This window comes from Lagopus leucura, unplaced genomic scaffold (genome assembly GCF_019238085.1).
Source record: "Lagopus leucura isolate 7727_CA_CO unplaced genomic scaffold, USGS_WTPT01 Super-Scaffold_100001, whole genome shotgun sequence".
Lineage (NCBI taxonomy): Eukaryota > Metazoa > Chordata > Aves > Galliformes > Phasianidae > Lagopus > Lagopus leucura.
The window spans coordinates 94,688,147-94,705,593 of record NW_024962262.1 but is presented as its reverse complement, the minus strand read 5'-3'; the positions used below and the strand labels follow the sequence as shown (position 1 = coordinate 94,705,593).

Sequence of the window (17,447 nt, the reverse complement as noted above, 5' to 3'; positions counted from 1 at the left end):
AACTACTTTTCATTGCTAGCAAAATTTCCCTGCTTTCATCTCCCCCATCTTTGTCCCTAACCATTCTATATTCTGCCTTTGCATTGATTATCCATGCGCTGGGTGCAGCGCGGGGCCGAGGTGGGCCGGTTGGGGGCCATCACCAGGATGTCAGGATGGCCGAGCGGTCTAAGGCGCTGCGTTCAGGTCGCAGTCTCCCCTGGAGGCGTGGGTTCGAATCCCACTCCTGACAATAGTTTTCGCTTTTTATTTTTTCTTTTTTTCCTTGCTTTGCGGCCTTTCGGTTGTGGGGCTTCGAGTCCGCGCCGGCACGGAGGACGAGCAGAAGGCAGAGGAGGGCAGGGAGGGCACTGCCAAACCGGGGGCCAAGGGCGAGGGGCTGCGGAGAGAATCGACTATTCCGCAGCGCGGATAGCGAGCAGAGCAGGGAGGAGGCTTTGCCGAGGAAACGCGTTATGCCTGCGCTTTTGTTCCTGTCATGGGCAAAGTGCTGCTCGCGAGACTACACCGGTGGTCGCAGAGACGCCTGCACCTGGTGAGGGAAGCGGGATCAGAGGTGGCGTAAAGTAGCAGCAAGGGGGCCGGTTAGCTCAGTTGGTTAGAGCGTGGTGCTAATAACGCCAAGGTCGCGGGTTCGATCCCCGTACGGGCCAGTTTCGCTTTTGGAACCCTGTCCGAGCTTTTTTTTTATTAACAGAAGCCAAAACATTGGAACGGTAATGGAAGGCGAGGGTGCGATTTGAGGAACACCCCCACAGTGAGGGCAGGGCAGGCACCTCAGCCGCTCTGCGAGAAGCACAACGAGCGATGGCTGTGAGCTGTTTTCCCCGCTGCACTCGTTCAACTCTTGGGCGACAAAAGTCGCTCCCCTCACAGGCACCGCTGGGATTCGAACCCAGGATCTCCTGTTTACTAGACAGGCGCTTTAACCAGCTAAGCCACGGCGCCGGGAAGGCTGCGGTCCTGGGGGCCGCGCCCCGCCCAAATGGGCCGCAGTGTGGGGTGGGGGAGGGGTGCGCGGGAGCGGCGCGACGAAAAGCGGGGTATGGCGCTGAGAAGCTTTTCCTGCTCTGAGCTGTGGGTGGGCCGTCCGGAACTCTCCCACTTCGGGGAGAAAACGTTTGTAGGAGAGCTGCGGAAAAGAAAAATAAATAAAAAAAAATACCCAGCGGTGCCTCCGGGTGGAAAAATAACGGCTCCGTAGTCGGCAGGATTCGAACCTGCGCGGGGGGACCCCAATGGATTTCTAGTCCATCGCCTTAACCACTCGGCCACGACTACTGCACGATGCGCCATTTTGGCCTCCCGCTATGCAGCGCGGCTCCGCGCCGTGCCGCCGTTACCCCTCGGAGCCTCCGCCCCTTCTCTGATGCCACCGAGTCCTCAGGAGGCCCCGAGCCGTCGGCAACCCGCCGCAACGCGCGGCCTCTGGGCCACACACGCCGTGCGAGGCCGCCGCTTGGAGGCGCGGGGCGCAGCCGTTTGGCGGGCCGGTTAGCTCAGTTGGTTAGAGCGTGGTGCTAATAACGCCAAGGTCGCGGGTTCGATCCCCGTACGGGCCACTACCTTTTCCGTTTGTTTTTTTTTTTTTTTTCCTTCCAGCTCTCGCGTTTCCTTCCAGAAATCACCACCCTGGGCGCTTCCGGCCTATGGCTCGCCAGCTGCGCCCCGTCCAGCTAGTCGAACGGACCCCGCCATCTCAGTACCTCTTCCTACCGCTGGCTGGGCAGTAAAATACTTACAAATAAAAAAAAATAAAATAAAATAAAAAAAAAAAAAAAAAAATTGTCCTGCCGTGACTCGGATTCGAACCGAGGTTGCTGCGGCCACAACGCAGAGTACTGACCACTATACGATCACGGCCGCTTTGTGCCCGGCGCCACCGCCGCACACCGTATGGCGCTATGCTGCCATCTGCCTCCAGCGCCGCCGCTGGCGGGACGCGCTGTGCGCCGAAGGGCAGCAAAATACATCCTTTGCCTCCCCGTCGGGGAATCGAACCCCGGTCTCCCGCGTGACAGGCGGGGATACTCACCACTATACTAACGAGGAGGGAGCTGAACGTCTGTTGTGCTCTCTGGCTGCCGTGAAAGCGCAGACGGGAGGTGCGGCAGCTGCGTTGCCGAGCTGCCGTTTGGCAGCTCGTGAGATGTCTGATTGTGACGTGCGCCTTCCTGGGCTGCTGGAGCTGTCGGAACTCTGGAACCTGCTGCCTTTCCCGACCAGTATTTCATGGCCAAAACCCTTCCATGTGACCCTGATTGTCTGGTAAAACCTGCGGGTTAATAACCTCACTGAAAGACCAATGTAAGATCTGCTGCTTCTCCCAGTCTTGAGTGTTCCAGTCAGGATTGTGCAGCGTGTCCCACCCCCTTTTTTCTGTGATCCTAATGTCAGCTCAGTCCTAACCCAAGTAGAATATATATGAAAATTATGGGGCATACAGCAGGCCCGCAGTGCCCTGTGCCAGCCCTATAGTGATAGGACAATGGGAAATGGTCTTAAAGTGAGACAAGGGAGGTTTAGGTAAGATATCAGGAGGAAGTTTTTCACACAGAGGTGGTGACGCACTGAACAGGTTGCCCAAGGAGGCTGTGGATGCCCCATCCCTGCAGGCATTCAAGGCCAGGCTGGATGTGGCTCTGGGCAGCCTGGGCTGCTGGTTGGCGACCCTGCACACAGCAGGGGGGTTGAAACCAGATGATCATTGTGGTCTTTTTCAACCCAGACCATTCTATGATTCTGTGATTCCTCATGGCAGTTGTTCGGTTTTGAGCGAGCAGCTGTGCTCTCATGACACAGTTGTATGCTTTCTCTGTACAGCTGCTATCTTTATTTTGTGTTATTTACATTATCACTTTTAATGTTAAGTGATACTGGTTGGAAAGAAGATAGGTGAGGGACCCACTCATGCTGCCAGCTGATGAAGCTAAGGGCTGGAGTTTAGCGGCATCATCCTTCACAACTACTTTTCCACAGGATGGAAGGGATTACAACCTATTTCCTGTCTGTTTTCGTAGAGCTTTGGTTTTACACGCAGTCTATCTGGCTTTCCAGCTGGGAGGGATTCTGGTTTCCCGTGGAGACCGGCACAAAGAAAGTGGCAATTTATGTACCCACAGGTTAGCAGAATCTCCTCACACACCGGGGCGCTTTCGCGGGCTTTTTTTGGCGGGCTGACCGGGCAACATGGTACGCGCCCAGTTCCTCGTTAGTATAGTGGTGAGTATCCCCGCCTGTCACGCGGGAGACCGGGGTTCGATTCCCCGACGGGGAGGTGGCTCTGCATTTTGGCGCTGCGCTGTAGCGCCGCACGAGTAATCGTGAAGGGACTATGCTGCTGTGCCGCGCATAGCTGCGAGAGGTGAAAATCAGATTTTTTTGGTACTTTGCGTACCTCCGACGTGGCATTGGAAGAACGGGTGAGGTCTGGACGCAATTAAGCTGCAACAGAGCGCGGCCGGTTAGCTCAGTTGGTTAGAGCGTGGTGCTAATAACGCCAAGGTCGCGGGTTCGATCCCCGTACGGGCCAGCTATGTTTTGATGGTGAGAATGTTTTTGTTGGTTTTCATTGATTACTGAGGAAAGGCTGCAACACTCGTGAACGCGTTCCGCTACGGAGAAGTTTTGTGTGCTCTCCGCGTTAGGTGTTTCTTTGCAGAAGGGAGAGAAAAAGCAGCGGGTCCGGGCCGGCCCTCCGGCTGTCAGTGAGAATGGCTGTCAGTCTCGCAGCGCCGGGATAGCAGCTGGGGCGGTTTAGCGTCAATACTACAACGGAACCCATTGTGCTAACTCACGGCTGGGAAGCACTGACGTCATAGGATGTGCCGGAGGGAAAATCTTACACTAACTACTCCTCGTTAGTATAGTGGTGAGTATCCCCGCCTGTCACGCGGGAGACCGGGGTTCGATTCCCCGACGGGGAGGTAGGAATGGCTTTTTTCTTCAGCAGAGCCCCTTTTTGCTTTTCCCTTCTCGGAAGGAATCATTAAGGTTGAAAAAGACCACTAAGGTCACTCTGTACAATTGTCAATCCATCACTGCCATCCCTCAATGCCACAACTACACAGTTGTGAGCAAAGCACAGCACCTAGCCTTTGGTCTTGGTACAGCATATAAAACTGCCCTCAGCACCTCTGTCCAGCCTATCCTGATCCAAGTGGAACCATCCTCCTCTCAGGCAGTGACACGTCCTCCCACTTGGCATTATCTGCAATTTACTGAGGGTGCACTCAGTCCAAGTTCACACTGCAGGCAGAAAGGGCAATCAGAGCAGCCAGGAAGTCTGTGCAGGAAGCCCAGCGCCACACCGAGCAGCTTCCTGCCCAACCCAGTCCTTCCTGATAAGGAATGGGCAGAGAGGAAGTGCTGGTGTGGTTGATCGCAGGTGAGAGAGAACTAGTGAGAGCAGCACTCAAGAGCTTCTCTTTAAAGCACACAGCCAACGCTTGCACCCAGCAGGCACCACTGAGACCCTAACCCAGTTTCCACTGTTCTCCACCTCCAGATGAAACATGGTGCTGTCTTTTTCACAGGTTCATGAACGTGAATTCAAAGACTTAAAATCATACCAAATATTCACTTTATTCTTAAAAATATTTCTAGAATTTCCCAACATTGTTCTCAAGTAAGCAGTGCCATCTAGGCACAGATAGTGCTTTAATTCCACTGGGGGAACGCTTCACAGTGGTTTAACATTTTGCAATCACACACAAATCAGTTGAAGAAGTTCATAAGCATGCACACTAGCCCTGGGAGGGTATCACCAGTCCTTCACAAGGCAACATTAACAAAGGATGACAACATCAGCTGATCACTCTTAAAGAAAGAGGTCACATATTTGCAAGTTAAAACAAGACTACAGCATCATCATTAAGGCACCAGGTAAGAGTAGAAACAGCTATACTAAGACGCCATGCAGCAGCAGTTCAGAGGAGCTGGCTTGCAGGCTTTCCTCTTCTTCTGTAATGGCTCAGTATAAGCAATCCACCTTCTTCACAATCCACATCAGTGCACCCAGTCTTTGGGATTGCGGAGAACCTCTAGAATTTCAGCTTCCTTTGAGCTCTCTGGAGGTGTGTTCATGTATTCCCACCTGCAGAGAAAGGGGAAACGCATTCAGACTGCCCTGCTGCCTGCAGTTGCCTCTCCTAAGGATGCAAAGCTATAGGCCAAATAACTAAACATCGCTAGGTGCAATTTGGCATTGTTCTAAAATAGTACACAGAGAAGAAATACCCACATTGAGAGACTGAGTTAACTTTTATTGCCCAGGTAAGATTGTGGTGTATTAACAGTTCTCTGAAAAAGCCATCTCAAAACTAGCAAGCAGCATATTAAGATTAATAATAATGAACAAAAACATCCTTATGCCACTGTATGAGCCAGCAGCACACCTGCATCTCGGATATACAGCTTCTGCTGTCTGATCCTTATCCCCAGCTCGGAAAGGACAAAGAAAACTGGCTAGAGAAAAGTAGCAAATGTGATGAAAAGTGTGGAACACCTATCATATAAAGTGCCCTTTAAAAAAGGGCACTTATCAGCTCAGAAGGTAGATAAGTAACAACAGAAGTCTATGAAATAAGAGCTGTTACAGAGAAAACAAGAAGAAAATCTGGAGTCAAACAATCATTGGCTGCAAGTAGAAAACAGGCACTTTTTCAAACAACGCACAATTTAAGTGTAAAAATCCTTGCCACAGGCTTGTCAAGAGTGCCAGAAGTTCACGTGCTTTTCAAAGAGCTACTACAAAAACACCCAGAGAGGAAGCAGGGGAAATCTATCAAGAGGCACTAAGTAAGCATTAAAAAAAGTAACTAAACCATATATTACTGGTGAATGAGTGAGCGTAGCAGAACAGACAAGGACCCACATATATTTAGCCACTTCTTGTATCAGGCATGAACCAACCAGTGTTAAGAGACTAGACACCAAAACAGACCATTGATTTAATCCTATGAAGTGTTTTAGTAAGAAGAGTGCCTACCTGTAACTCCATACAACTATTCCCTTACCTTGCAGTCAGTGGCAGAGACATAAGAATGCTCTCAATTCTTGATCCTGGTGTTAACAGGCCAAATTTTGTACCTCTGTCATAAACCAAGTTGAACTCCACATATCTATGGGGAGCGAAGATGCAGCAAAAGAACAATTATCAGAAGTGGATTTTGCTTTCTTCAGATAGCAGACATCAAACAAAAACAGGTTTTCAACCATACTGAGTGTCAGAATGAACCCCACTTTGAAGCCAATTGTTCAGCATACAAACAGAGCAGTGACAATTCTGCAGGGTTTACCTCAACAACCAGTATGGAGGTATTAGTACCTAAGAGACAAATGGAAAGAGAGGAACCCTTACTATTTGCAGAAATAGAGAGCTTTGACTAGCCCAATAATCTGCAGACTGGTTCAGCGCAATAAGCAGGCTGAGCTAGTTCTGGATGCAGCTTGAAGCAGCTACTTCCCCTTATAATCTTATCAGGTTTGCCAAATTCCATTCACAGAATGGATCCTGAAAGCCCAATGCCCCAATAAACAGTTCCACCAAATTAAGCAGATGTGCTTATTTGGCACTTTTGCAAGCCTGTGATTGAAACTTCAATGTTTATGCCATCTTCATGCCATGTTTACAGGTTTCTTTGGAGAAAAGGCAGCAAGCAAATACTTCCTATTTCTGCACAGAGCACATGTATGATTTCTCCATATGCTCAGACTGGACAGAGAGAAGAGTATTGACTGATAAACTTAAGCTTTTGCAGCATTAATGGTCCTTCATTGTAATGCACATCCTCAAAAGTCTTTTAAGTTCCAGTGACTTTCTGCCACAACAGAAAAACAAAACCCCTTTTTGTTCCTTTGCAAAGAGTTGATGGCATACTCATTTCAGTGAAAAAAAAAAAAATATCAGACTAAGTATGTATGTAAGTAACTGAAAGTACTGTTGGGTACAGTAATTTGGTGCCTTCCTGGGGCTTAGCTTCATTACTGAATAGTAAGCACGACTCCCTTACCCTTATGCTCCTCATGTGACAGGGCATACCACTGGTCTGCCAAAGGTGGGATTCAGGACACTGTGCACATGTGCACCCCTTTGCTTGTTACAAAAATGCAGTGGCTTCTCTTGTTTTATAAAGGAATCTGAGAGAAACAGCAGCATTTTGTATGAGTTGCTTATGCTGTTGCAACATGGGAGAGCAGGAGGTACAGACGAGGGTGTGCTAGTACCTTTTCTAGCATCTCCCCAGCAAGCTAGCATTGAATACCAAGAATTGTTCTGTACACAGAAATGTTGCAACTCTGAAGTGAACTTACCCCATGCCATGACAGGGTCTAAAACGCACTTCAGTTCATAAGCCCTGTGACCATGAAGAACTAGCTCATTTTATTCTAACCAGTCTCATCCACCTCCCGTGTATTCTTTTGCTCCTTTGATACTCACCGTCCTCTCCGAAGCTGCTGCCACAGTTTCTCCTCTGGTGTGTAGGAGTCATGGCAGTGCTTCTTTACAATGGGAACATAAGAAGGCACTACAGCTTTGGCACAGCTCTGTACAAACTGGAATACTTCCTCCTTGGAAGGAGAGTCCATGTCATCAAAGAATATGCCTCCAATCCCTCTTCGCTCATCACGGTGCTTGATATAGAAGTAGTCATCACACCTAGATGGGGCAGCAGACATTTATTAATAGGACCCACGAAAAAAAACCCTTATCTGCTACCTGGCACAGGACAGCACTAGCGAAATAGTGATGGGAAGTCAGTTCTTACAGTGCCACGTGCCTCACTGTTGCACTGACTGTTACAAGCAGTACTGTACAGCCCCATGCAGAATGCAATCACTGAAAGCTCTGATTAAATGGGCATCGCAAAGCTGTGGCCACTGAACGTATAACAGTCAGTGACCACAGATACGTTTTCATGTGTAGTCCTCTAACAGTCATCTAATCCATATTCTTTACCTATGAGGAGGAGCTCACCCTAACAGATCTTTCTAGATTTCATTCCCTGAAATATATACAGATCCCAGACTATTTGTACTACTTTCAGACAAATGTGAAATAAACCAGTAAGCTTAAAAATAATCTCTTTATTCTTTTTGCTATTACTTTGAGAAAATTGACTTCCTGCATCAAAATTAAAAAATAAAAATTAAAAAAAAAAAAAAAAAAAAATCAGCAAACCCAAGACAGGATAAAAAGGCCACTGTGAATAACAGGGAAGGAAAAAAAAAAAGTGAGGCAGCCTTCCTTGAAAAAAAACTTTATAACAGTTTAAGTTTGGAAGATGGAGTCATTCTAGGACTGGCTATTTGCAGCTCACTGTCAAGTTTATGAATATGTGCAGCTTATCCTATAATGAGGAGAAAATTAATCCATTTTGTATTCATTGGGAGGGTATAGGTATGCAATTACTGTAAGTCAGCTGATTCACTGTATCCACATCCAACTTGCTTAGGCAACTGTGTCCTGCAAGTCTTCACCTAGGGGCAGAAATGGAAGGGAAGCAGAACCCAACAACAAGAAGGAAATCCTGTCTTCCTTTAGGACTAGCACACCATACATGTGTCCATCCACAGTTACTGTTAACAAGCAGTATAATTGGCACAGCCATAGAGGAAGGGAAATAGATAACCTAAGTTGTTTTTTTTTCACTCACTGAGATGATCAGCTTTTTTATTTTATAGCAGCAGGAAGAGTTTGGAAAAAAAGGCTGCTTTAAAGCTGGATCAGGAAGGCAAAGTGGCAAACGTAACAAGACCTTTTCTGGTTGAGAAAAGATGGAAAAAAGGCAATACAAATGAGTAGAAGCACAGAGGAGATTCACAGTCCTCCAGCAATGAGAACAACATGCCCCTACACAGCTGCTGCTTACAACAAATGCTCATGTTGGGATTGGGAAAACCGCCTTTGTCCACTGGACACAATGGACAAATGTCCTCCTTTGAGCTGCCCCTCAGAGTAAGAACAGACATCCATCTCTCTGTTCTCCAGCTGCTGGTGTTGCTTGCCTCCTTATCCTGCAAACAACATGACCATTAGGGTAGGCATTCTGAACCAGCACGCAAAAAATCCATCAGACAGTCTGTAATCTTAAAATGTTAAGGTGTGCTCCTGGACTAAGTGGTTCACACCCAAACTACAACACCCACGTTATCTCCAGTCCTCAGACAAGACCTCGTAGGTGACAAAAGGCTAACCGTCCTTTCTGGATACCATAGGTTGCAGCAGATAGGATTATCAGAGACAGAGCAGCAAGCACCCACTGAACAGCAGGGAAGGATCCTGTCAACTACATCTCTCAGCTCAAGAAGAACATCCAAAGTTCGCATCTTTAGAGAATACACTGTTGAACACTATGTGAACGTATCACTGGGAACAAAACTAAGCACCAAAATCATGAAGCTTCTACATTAAGGAGAAGCTCCTTTAACAACACTGCAAAAAAAAAAAAAAAAAAAAAAAAGGAAGAAAGAAGGATAATGAAAGACATGATGAAGGAAGAATAACTTCAGTGGAATTTAGACATGCACATTTACCATGAGTTCACTGTAAGCAGAAAAAGTGCAAGTCCACAGTCCACAGGCCTCTGAGGCAAAAATCTCATCCTAGTTTGACACCAGAGGATAAAAAGAACATTTAAGATGCCTAATGAGGTCTGTGGCTTACAAAATCTGTAGAGTCAGCTTATTTTTTTATTCAGTTCACAGATCTCAGCTTCAGCTCTCTCAGGCTTCTGTAAATAAGAGACTGCTTCAAACTACATTTTGTCCCAGAGTATGTATCCGCTGATTTTCACTAGGGCCTGGTGACACCAGAAGGCAGAAGAGAACCTACTGTTCTTAGAATACACTTAATTGGCAATTTCTAATGCTGCTTTTTGCTCTCACAAAATTTGGAATCTGAGTACATCTCTCGCATACCATTTCTTATACTTGGGATACAACTTCCGATCATGCTTGTCACAAACTTCTTTCAGAGTCTTGTGGAAATGTACAGCATCTTCTTCATTCAAGTAAGTCGGAGTGAGGTCCGTTCCACCACCAAACCACCACTGTTTAGTTCCTATAGGAGAGAGGCAAGCAACAACATCAAAAAAAAAAAAAAAACCAACAAAGGAACACAAACCAAAAAGCCCACCTTCCAAACAGAAATACATTGCTAGTGCTTCATCAAGAACAACTATTTGTACAATACAAAATAAATCATTATTCCTTTCTTCTATTAAACTCTAGGAAGCGGTGCTACTCAACAGGCTCTTGCCGCAGCTGGGAAAAAAAGTCCTCTGGTTCTTAACCTCTTAGCCTAGCCATGTCGTCACAATTCCTTCATACAGAGCGGTACACGTCAAGTGTATTGCACTGACTTCTAGTTCTTACCGTCGGCTTCCTCAATTTCAAAGTATCTGTAGTTGAAGTGCATGGATGGAACATGAGGATTCTTTGGATGAATAACGGAGCTTACACCCATGGCACAGAAGGGTAGTTTTCCTAGGTAAAAAGATGCACAGAAAGAAAATCTAGAGTTTTTCAAATAACTTCATTTATTACCCTTTAAGGAACATTGCTATCTACCTTAGTTTTCAAGCTGTCATTCGGCTACAAGCGAATTTCACAATAATAATTACTCTGTGTGAAATTTGCTTCTCATCCACGTATTTTTTACGTGTCTCATTAAAAGCCTTTTTCTACATTTGTCCTAAAAACGCAAAAAAGGGATAATTACAGAATTGTTAACGTTGGAAAAGCCCTCTCACATCATCTAGTCCAACTGTCAACCCGTGCCCTCTAAAACATCTCTCAGGGCCGCATCTATACGGCTCTTGAACACCTCCAGGGACCGTCACTCCACCATCTCCATGGGCAACCTGTGTCAGTGCCTTACCACTCTTTCTGAGAAGACCTTTCTCCTAACATCCAGCCTGAATCTCCTCTGAAATAATATATCGGAGCACCCCTTCTTCCCTCCCTCCCCCCTCGCGGTCCCCTTACCATCCTCGGTGGCCTTCAGGGTCTTCCCCCTGCTCCTCATCTGCCGTGCCGCCTCCTCGGACAGCTGTCCGAACACCACCGACACGTTCACGCCCGCCTTCTCGAAGACCTCTCCGTCCTGTAGCACGCAGCTGATGCCTCCTCCGCCTGCCAACGCCGCACCGGGTCACTGAGGGCCGGGAGCCCCCCGCGCCCCGCCGCCCCCGGCCGCCCCGTGCCCCGCACCTTCCTTCCTCTCCCAGGTGTCCACGGCGAAAGAGGCGCCGGGGTCCAGCGCCGCCAGAGCGCGGCACACCTCGGCCTGAGTCTCCATGATGAGCAGTTCCATGCGGCTCCCCAGCTCCCGCCGCCGCCGCCGCAGCTCCCGCAGCCCGCTCACCGGCGGCGCCATGAATCGCCGTCGCACCTCCTCCTCCTCCTCTTCCTCCTCGGCCGCCGCCATGGAGGCCCGCCGCCGCCACAGCCCTAGCCCCAGCCCGCCCAGCGCCCCCGCCGCCGCCACAGCCCAGCGCCGCCCGCCTCGGACCGCGGGGATCCCCGGCGGCGCGGAGCCCAGCCAACGGCGGGACGCGGCGCACAGGGCGGGCGGGGCGCGGGTGGCCCCGCGGAGCAGCTGCGCGGCTACCGCCATGACGGGCACCAGCGGCGCTCTGCCACCGACCGCGGTGGGGCGGGATCCCAGCAGAAAGGGCAGGGCGGGGCGGGGCGGAGCAGATAGAGCTCAATAACGTCCTCTTTTTTTCTTTTTTTCTTTTTTTTTTTTTAATATGACTCCCAAAGCACAACCGTTTTCTTGTTTCTTCTGTGTCTTATTTCACTCGTTAGAATTCTTTATAGGACGAGAGGTGATTCCTCTCGTGTTGGGGAAGACATGAGGAAACGTTTCTTTGCAGACTAACAGGGCACAGCACAGGGAGGTGGTGGAGTCCCTCCCCCCGTCCCTGGAGGTGTTCAAGAGCCGTGTAGATGTGGCACTGAGAGACTCGGTTAGTGGGCATGGTGGGGATAGGCCGACAGCTGGAATAGGTGATCTGAGAGATCTTTTCCAACCTTAATGATTCAAAGTTCTGTGAGGTCAAATTGCGATGTCTACGTTACTAGTCATGTGCGGCAGTCGGCATGGTATGAAGGCAGGAGCCAACTTGTCTCTCACGTAAAACATTTCTCTGTGGTAGGATCGTCACCGCAGAGCATCTGTGGTGTGATGTGAGTCAAGACTTGAGCAGGTTCAGGCATGGCGAAGATGTGTCTGTGTGCTGCATAGCTGCTTTTCATGCTCACTGCTGGTCTTGTAAATGCCTGGCCAACTTGTGGAAAAGTTGCTTAGAGCAGTCAGAATGCTTCCCAGAGATCTCAGAGGATAGGTGCTTACACTTTCCTTTCAATCACTGAAGCTGAAGTGCAGTTTTGTTGATTATTATTATTTTTTCTTCTACAAGAGCCATTCTGAAAGTATTGCCTCCTATTTCATTATGTCAGCCCATGCTGTCAGGGGCAGATGGTGGTATGGCAGCAGAGGTTGAACCTTCCCACCAATATTCCCTTACATGTTTTTGCTGTGCGACAGATGGCAGCAGAGGGGCAGTCTGACAGAATGACATCTGACATAGGAGTGCAGATGAAGCAAGGGTGTGGAATTGAATTCCTCCACCTGGAAAAAAAGCCCCCACTGACCTTCACTGACCATCACTGATACTTGATGAACATTTTTGGAGATAAAACAATGAATGTGAGCACAGTGAGGCAGTGGGCAGTATGTTCCAGCACTGGTGACAGCAACAGTGGTCACCTCCACAAGTGGAGACTTTGACAAATGCTGCATTCTTGTTCACTGCTGGTGAAAATGCACAGCTAATCGTAGTGCCAGTGTTGAAAAACACTGTTTTCTATCCAAGAATTTTCTCTGTCAAATACTGTTATTGTGCTCCTTGTATCTGTTGTAGTTTCCATGGAAATAAATAGGAGATACTGTTTTCAGTGTGTCCCGCATAATAAGAGTGATAAGAGGTATGGTTATCATAGAGCCAGATGTGGAAAGGCTATAAGTAGCACCAATTTACAGTTCCAAGTTTGATTTTCATTCATTCATTCATTCATTCATTCATTTTTTTGCCAGTATCGGCACTGTGTCTATTAAACTGATTTTCTCTTTTTCTCAGCTGCTCTGAAATGAGCTACGTCAACCATGAGACAGTACAATGAAGGACAGCCACAATGACCAAAGGCTGTAGCAAACAAGTAAAGCCACAGTTCTCCTCAAACCAACATGTAAGTGACAACTGTGGGTACTGTGTTGAACTGAGCTGTGAGAGTTTTCTTTCAAATCAAGAAGCAGATTTACTAGTATTTTATAAATTATGCATATTCTTGACAGAGGGCCCACATCAGAATTATCCTGAGAAAAGTAACAGCTGTGTTGAAGGCCTGATCCTGTAAGATTTGTATGATAGCATGTGACAATTCCTGGTAACACTGAGTTACTGTTATTTAAGGAGTGTTTTACACCAGTAGTATCCAAGAGGAGATCACCCTTGCCTTTGTGATGTCCCTAACATGAATTGGGGCTTCATTATCTGCTTCTCTTCATTGTCTGAATTTGGGTTTGAATAAGGGTGTAAAGTGATAACATTCACTCAAAGGCTTAGGCCATTTTTAATTTGATTCTGTTCTTTGGCAGCAGAGGATGCTGTGAAGCTGCTGAAGCTCTGCAAGTAAGAAGGAAAAGAGACCTCTGGATTCAAATCTTTTCTGCCACCAGCTGTAGAGGACAGGATCCTTTCAAGATTCCAGAATGAACCAGGAGACATGAATCACTAGCAGCAGGAGTGAAGGAAGTGCACTTTGCAGTAGAGATCTGAGGCTGAGGGAGGACACTACGACCTCATGGGCTGTGGTAAGATTGCTTAGTTCAGACACACTAAGCAGCTCTTTGCACCATTCTTTATCCACAGAGGGCTGTGATACCTCACTTTCTTCTTGAATTACTTTCAGTGGATTTACTTAAACATTTTCATGATAACCATTGTGCATAATGTCCACTTCATGCTGTGGTAAAGCTCTGTTCTTTTAGTGGGATTCTTAAACATGACTATATTAGAAAAAAAAAAAAAAAGAAAAAGAAAAAGAAAAAAAGAATGCTGATGCCAAAATAAAAGAAATATAAAATGCATTCATGCTTATGAGAATTTCACTGATGTTTGTATTGGAAGTTGAGTACAAACTTTGATACCATACGGTAATTCAGGCTGGGCAGGGCCACTTGATGTTTCTAGTTCAGCCGCAGGGGCTCATGGCTCCCTATCTGGATGAGACTGCTCAGAGCCTTTCTTGCTTTTGTGTGAGAGTTTCCTGTTGTGCCTGGGCTTCTATCCCAGCACTGCAATGACATTATGAGGAGTATTTTTTTTTCTTACATCTAGCAAGAATTTCTATTGCTGTTACCACATTGTGGTCAGCATTCACTTGCTGCTGAACCTTGAAAGCATGACGTTTTTACTGAGCAGGATTTTTCAGGCTGGTTGCTGGAACTTGATTAGGCTGCAATTTCTGGTGAAAGTAAGGGGGAGTGACAGACTGAAAATGGGACGCTCCCCCTATTTGCCAAATCCTCTCATCCTTAGCAGTCTGTGAGGTCCTCCTTTGTGAGGTCCTCCTTTGTGAGGTCCTCCTTTGTGAGGTCCTTTGCTGTAACAGCAGGTTGAGGTTGAAACTTCAAGCAAATCCCATGCGCTTTCCTTCTGCAGAAGTGAGAAAGATGCAAGAATGGTTATTTATGGCCTTGTTTGTATATGTACAACCAAACTGCACTGGCCAGTAAAGAAAATATTGTTTATTTTTCATCATTTGAATTAATGTTCCTCATCACATTATTTTGTCTTACCTCACTTTACAGAGTACCGAGAAGGGTAGTATATATTGCACATATGTAAGAGGTTCAACAACTGCAGTGATAGGACCCTAGGAAAGTAGCTTACATTTTTATCTGTGCTTTCAGTGTGCATTTGGTAAATGCAGATAAGGTCACCGGCTGAAAAACACTGAGAAACAGTGAGCAAAAAGATACTGTCAGATTTATAGTTTACCAGTTATTATTTAGTTGCTAGAGTGTGAACAAAACCTTAGGTTGCTGAATGAATTAGCTCTGCATCTGCTGAAGTATTTTTAGTAAGATAGTAATGTAACAGAGCTATAACAGAGACAGTGTCATAGGAGTTCCCATCTGGTTTGTCTCTGTAAGGAGAAAACATGCCAGAGCCAGCAGGAGCTTCTGCCCCTCCTGAAGTCACAGGAGAGTCTGTGATTAATAACATTACCCCCCAAGTCTGGAAAATGGGGAAGAATAAGTGTGCTGAAAGGCTGCCAGAAGAGGAGTGCCTGATGCCTATTTCTGGAGATGAATTATAAAAGGAAAAGGCAAGAGGAAGGAGAGTGTTGCAGATGCTAAAATTGATCTCTGTGGCTGCAGTAACACCAGAAGCTTGGGTTAAGATTGCGGAAGTGTTATCTTCTTGTGCGTCCAAAACATTTCCCAACACAAGGCATGGTGGCAGGATGAAAGCTATGTCAAAGCTATGTCATAGTTCATGTCTAATTAACTGGACGAAATCATATTCAGACCGGTAACTTCTAATAATTGTTGACATTCCTTTTGTACAGTTTATTGCAGTGTTCAAGGTTTTGCATCAGCCTTTCACAGTTTGCATTTACTGATGATATTAACAGACCTCTCTTCTAAATGCTCATTCAAGGTCCCTTCATTTTCTACGGCTAGAAGATCATCTCCCCAGCAATTCAGAGGGTCAGTAGAACTTCTTTAAAATTCAGCTCCTCTTAGTATCATTGATGTTTCCTCTCTCTTGAATATCTAAAAACACAGTGAGGTTCTTGTCCACGCTATCAGGACTTCCTCAGGTGTCTCTTCACCAGGAGATGGACAGTTCTAGTCTGATAATTGTTTTATGGTGATCACTGTCACCACATGCAAAATATACACCAGGAACACATTGCTCACCCTTGAGTCTGAGCCTTCCATACTGGAAGGGATGAGCTGCTGTTAGTGAGAAGCCCAGCCACTGCCATGCTGTATCTGGACACGATCAAGCAGCAGCCCATAAATCTTCATGACAGGTTCACTGAAATGCACAGGATGAACCTGCATGTGCAGAATGCAATGGATCAGCTTGAACAGAAGATAAATGATTTTTTTTAATGAACATAAAGAAAAACAAACCCGAATAGAGGAAAGAACAAACAATGTCAATCAAAAACAATTATTATAAGGCTTTGGAAGATGCAGATGAAAAAGTACAGCTGGCTAATTAAATTTATGATTTGGTAGACCATCATGTGAGAAAACTTGACAAGGAATTTGCTAAATTTGGAGTGGAACTTGAAGCAGACAATACTGGAATCACAGAGATATTGAAGAGACAGTTGGATACATCGCGTACAATACAAACTCTTCTCAACTATTGGGATTGTATAGCTTGGGCTCATTACCTTAAGGACTTGGGGTCAATTACCATGGCAGCAGCTCTAGCAGTGCAAGTCACAGTGCAAACGAAGGAAGGAAGAACATCTGGTCTAAAAGTCACCTATTTAGGAACAATGATCTCCAGCTTGGAAGAAAATTTTCATTATCTAGAGGTTTGACTGGATAATCATTATCAGCTCTGGAATTTACGTGAATGCAAACATTAAATTCATCAAAGAAAGATTACAAAATAGAAGAAAAAGCAAAAGTAACAAATCCAAAAGTCAGCAGTCATCATCATCTTCTTCTTATTCATTTCTGTTGTTGCATTCTTCCTCTGCACTGGCACAAGAACTTTCCCAGCAAACTGCAGTAATACAGGGTCTGATTCTAATAGCTGGGTTGACTGGACCTATGATCCAAATGAGCCACGCTACCTCATTTGTAATCAGGTGTCCTATTTTGGAATTACCCCATTATGGATGTGCTGGACTGATAGAAGCACCAAAAGGGAAATGGTACCTCTCAGAGCGTACAGCTGCAATGAAGAGAAGGTGCAGTGGACACAAATAAATGTACTCATCTGGAAAAAAAATTGCATACTAAAGATTTTACAGGGGACTTAAGTGTGGGGAAGAATCCCTACCACACTTCTTTGCAACCATTTAAAGAAGGCATAGCAGTCATAAGATCTTGAACTATTGGTTTTGCTGTTTGTGTTTTGATATTGTAAATAAACCGTGCATATACATCCATGTGCTACTGGTTCTATTCCAGTGAGCCTTGTGTTATTCCAGTTGCCAACACATACAGACATTTGTACTATCCAAACCATTTTATCTAAGCAATGGGAATTCTACAATCATTCAGTCTTTTAAAAAGGGGAATGGCATAAAACTAAAAGGTGGTAAATTTAGGTTAGGTGTTAAGGAGAAATTCTTTACTTAGAGAGTGGCGAGGAACGAACAATGCTTTGTTCTTGTGT

General features: G+C 46.2%; 1 protein-coding gene, 10 non-coding genes and 1 pseudogene across 11 annotated transcripts; 7 read left to right on the top strand and 5 right to left on the bottom strand.

Moving 5' to 3' along the window:
* The first annotated feature begins 149 nt into the window (after nucleotides 1-149).
* TRNAL-CAG lies at nucleotides 150-232 on the top strand. Its single transcript has one exon. It is a non-coding gene; the product is annotated as a tRNA-Leu (tRNA).
* Nucleotides 233-579: 347 nt separating this feature from the next.
* On the top strand, nucleotides 580-653 carry TRNAI-AAU. The gene has a single exon. It is a non-coding gene; the product is annotated as a tRNA-Ile (tRNA).
* A 221-nt stretch (nucleotides 654-874) lies between these two features.
* Nucleotides 875-948, bottom strand: TRNAT-AGU. Its single transcript has one exon. It is a non-coding gene; the product is annotated as a tRNA-Thr (tRNA).
* A 251-nt stretch (nucleotides 949-1,199) lies between these two features.
* TRNAS-AGA lies at nucleotides 1,200-1,281 on the bottom strand. Its single transcript has one exon. It is a non-coding gene; the product is annotated as a tRNA-Ser (tRNA).
* Nucleotides 1,282-1,488: 207 nt separating this feature from the next.
* On the top strand, nucleotides 1,489-1,562 carry TRNAI-AAU. The gene has a single exon. It is a non-coding gene; the product is annotated as a tRNA-Ile (tRNA).
* A 229-nt stretch (nucleotides 1,563-1,791) lies between these two features.
* TRNAH-GUG lies at nucleotides 1,792-1,863 on the bottom strand. Its single transcript has one exon. It is a non-coding gene; the product is annotated as a tRNA-His (tRNA).
* A 117-nt stretch (nucleotides 1,864-1,980) lies between these two features.
* On the bottom strand, nucleotides 1,981-2,052 carry TRNAD-GUC. The gene has a single exon. It is a non-coding gene; the product is annotated as a tRNA-Asp (tRNA).
* Nucleotides 2,053-3,205: 1,153 nt separating this feature from the next.
* Nucleotides 3,206-3,277, top strand: TRNAD-GUC. The gene has a single exon. It is a non-coding gene; the product is annotated as a tRNA-Asp (tRNA).
* Nucleotides 3,278-3,458: 181 nt separating this feature from the next.
* On the top strand, nucleotides 3,459-3,532 carry TRNAI-AAU. The gene has a single exon. It is a non-coding gene; the product is annotated as a tRNA-Ile (tRNA).
* A 322-nt stretch (nucleotides 3,533-3,854) lies between these two features.
* Nucleotides 3,855-3,926, top strand: TRNAD-GUC. The gene has a single exon. It is a non-coding gene; the product is annotated as a tRNA-Asp (tRNA).
* A 639-nt stretch (nucleotides 3,927-4,565) lies between these two features.
* On the bottom strand, nucleotides 4,566-11,620 carry CPOX (coproporphyrinogen oxidase). The gene is made up of 7 exons (XM_042868264.1): nucleotides 11,215-11,620; nucleotides 10,990-11,136; nucleotides 10,378-10,488; nucleotides 9,922-10,063; nucleotides 7,442-7,660; nucleotides 6,018-6,122; nucleotides 4,566-5,095 (listed from the first exon to the last, which is right to left on the bottom strand). The coding sequence occupies exons 1-7, from the start codon at nucleotides 11,618-11,620 to the stop codon at nucleotides 5,008-5,010; spliced, it is 1,218 nt and encodes a 405-aa protein (XP_042724198.1). The 3' UTR covers nucleotides 4,566-5,007.
* A 454-nt stretch (nucleotides 11,621-12,074) lies between these two features.
* On the top strand, nucleotides 12,075-17,089 carry LOC122177446 (annotated as a pseudogene).
* The last annotated feature ends 358 nt before the right edge of the window (nucleotides 17,090-17,447 follow it).

What these genes read in the sequence shown, in the direction of transcription:
- CPOX (XM_042868264.1), bottom strand. Translation starts at nt 11,620, where the DNA reads ATGGCGGTAGCCGCGCAGCTGCTCCGCGGGGCCACCCGCGCCCCGCCC. An exon ending in CACCTGGGAGAGGAAGGAAG is followed by an intron (nt 11,137 to 11,214) that starts GTGCGGGGCACG and finishes CGGCGTTGGCAG; the next exon opens with GCGGAGGAGGCATCAGCTGC. An exon ending in TATCCCAAGTATAAGAAATG is followed by an intron (nt 7,661 to 9,921) that starts GTATGCGAGAGA and finishes TGCCCCATCTAG; the next exon opens with GTGTGATGACTACTTCTATA.